The sequence below is a fragment of the Apium graveolens genome, chromosome 11, assembly GCF_009905375.1.
Source record: "Apium graveolens cultivar Ventura chromosome 11, ASM990537v1, whole genome shotgun sequence".
Lineage (NCBI taxonomy): Eukaryota > Viridiplantae > Streptophyta > Magnoliopsida > Apiales > Apiaceae > Apium > Apium graveolens.
The window spans coordinates 137,722,543-137,725,184 of record NC_133657.1 but is presented as its reverse complement, the minus strand read 5'-3'; the positions used below and the strand labels follow the sequence as shown (position 1 = coordinate 137,725,184).

The following is a 2,642-nucleotide window of genomic DNA, read 5'->3' as shown; positions in this document are numbered from 1 at the left end:
TCCTTGTCTTTTATTTCCGCATACATAATCTGCATCGGTAAAAAACTTAAAACGGGATAAATATTTTTAAAATGCCATAATAATTTTTAAATCGGTAATTAAGCTATTCAACCCCTCTTTTAGCTTAAAATAGCCCTTTTACGGGACCTAACAATTGGTATCAGAGCAGTGCTTTTTAACGGTTTGTTAAGTAATTTGCAGATTTACAGGAACAACAAAAAGTGATCCGAAATGGCGTATCTAAATACCATCGGCTGTGGTGAAGGTCTATCTAGCTCTCGCCCTCCTCTATTTGACGGCACCAACTTTGCAACATAGAAAACGAGATTTCGCATTTATGCTAGATCTCAAGGAATCAGAGTTTGGATGACCATAGAAGATAGAGTCATTATTCCTACCAAAATGGTTGATGACATCATCATCGAAAAGAAGGTTAGTGAATATAACGCAATAGAGGAAGAAAGAATGAATATAGCTGCTAAGGCAGAAATGGTACTCACAAGTGCACTTACTGAAAAAGAATATAAAAGAGTAAATAATTGCAAGTCAGCGCAAGAAATGTGGGATAAATTAGTGGTTACCCACGAAGGAACCACGGATGTAATAGATTCTCGAATGGACACTTTGATCCAAGAGTACGAGAACTTTAAACTTCAAGAAGGAGAAAATATCATCGACATGGAAACTAGATTCACTCGCATTGTCGATGAACTATCTCAACTCGGAAAGAGTTATACACAAAATGAAAAGAATCGAAGAGTTCTTAAATCATTACCTCCAAGTTGGAAGGTTAAAGTAACCAAAATCAAAGAGATGCACAATCTCAATGATAATAAAATAGATAATCTATTTGGAAATCCTCGTGCATAGGAAGAAGATAACTTACAAGAAAAAGTCATTCCAAAAGTGGAAGAAAAAAAGAAAAACATGGCTTTAAAATTTATACTAATAGATGAAGAAGAAAACGACGATGAATTAAATGAAGAAATCCAAAATCTCGATGAAAGCGAAATTTCTTTACTTACGAGACAACTACGTCGTGTGCTTCAAAGCAAAGCTCAAAGATATGGAAAAGGCTTCCTTAAATCAAATAATCAACAAAGAGTTTTTAACTCTAATGGAAGGCCAGATTACTCTTAAAATTACACTCCTAACTATAAGAATAATTTTCCGTCAACGAGCTATAACAAAGGCAAAGGTATGCAAAATGCTAATGTCTATAATAATAACACTCCTACTTACACTCCTCCCAAACAAAAAGAACAAAATACAGAGGAAATATAAGAGGTGTGTTACGAATGTAAACAACCCGGTCACTTTAAACGAGAATGTCCTAAACTTATAAAAGGACGATCTCTCGTGGCCAAGAATGGGTGGGATTTAAGTGAAGATGAAGAAGCTCCGGAAGCTAGTAAAGAAATTGTGAATCTATGCTTAATGACTATCGGGGATGCATCTACTTCAAAGGAAATCTGAAAGAGATATGTCCTAAGTCCAATCATGTATGAGGATTTAGAAATAACTTTTATGTAATCTGTTTTGATTTCATTGATATTAATAAAAGACTTGTTTTGTTTTTATTGCGGGCTCTATCTATTTAAATGTTTAAATAAGATATACCACAGTTTAGAGTAAAGCTTTTTATGGATTATGATGAGATCATAATAATGAGACCTAAAAGATGATAACTCTAAACTTAAATATTTCCTGATCATAGGATTACTAACTGGTAATTAGTAATCCGCAAAGATTGGTACATACTATGATTGCTTCATTATGAAGGATCTCTGTTCTCATAGACATTTGTGTGGTGACACTATAGCTAGTATGTAGGTGCTTATTATAGAATAAGTTCACTGAACATTACTCACATAGCTGAACAACTAATGGAGTTCACTCACGTGTCAGTAATTGTTCACATAGTGATAGTTGTACAAGTATCCTTAGACTTGAGGTCATCATAGTCATCTTGTGTACACTGAACTATGCTTTGGTTTAGTTCTTAGTCTCCAGGGATAATTATAAGGGCTCTACTGGGTATAGGAATTTGTACACGAAGATAGTGTATGATCAATAAAGGATCTACCCCTTCTAGTGAAGGAAGAGAATTTTTAATGCTGATCCACTTGTGCTAGTTCAGGAATCTCTGGCCAGAGTGAATGAAATTAGAAAGGAGTTTCTAATTTACATTAAATAGAACTAAGCATAGTGAATGGGAAAGCAAGTGATTAAATAAGATAGGCTTGACACAAGTTCCATGCCTTGTATTTAAACGTGACATTGCAGGGTAGAAGGAATTGATTGTACGGTAGCTACTCACTGAATATGTTCTTGGTATTCTAAGCAGTGAATTCGTATTATCCGGATAGTCGCCATATGCTGAGAAGTATCCCTCACGATGTAGAATAAATATGATTAATTAATTAATCATATTTAATAAATTAGAGAATTTATATAAATAATGATAAAATAGTTTTATTATTATTTATTTCTACTACCGGCTTAATATTGAACCTACAGGGTCACACCATAAAAGAGAATGATTTAATGGTGGAGGAATTAATTAATAATGGCTGATAATTATTTATTTATGAAATAAATAATTAATTGGAAAATTTAATAATTGATTAAATGAGATTTAA

At 33.3% G+C, this 2,642-nt stretch overlaps 1 protein-coding gene across 1 annotated transcript; it reads left to right on the top strand.

Moving 5' to 3' along the window:
- The first annotated feature begins 402 nt into the window (after positions 1-402).
- LOC141695924 (uncharacterized) lies at positions 403-870 on the top strand. Its single transcript, XM_074500128.1, has one exon. The coding sequence runs from the start codon at positions 403-405 to the stop codon at positions 868-870; it is 468 nt and encodes a 155-aa protein (XP_074356229.1).
- The last annotated feature ends 1,772 nt before the right edge of the window (positions 871-2,642 follow it).

What these genes read in the sequence shown, in the direction of transcription:
- LOC141695924 (XM_074500128.1), top strand. Translation starts at nt 403, where the DNA reads ATGGTTGATGACATCATCATCGAAAAGAAGGTTAGTGAATATAACGCA.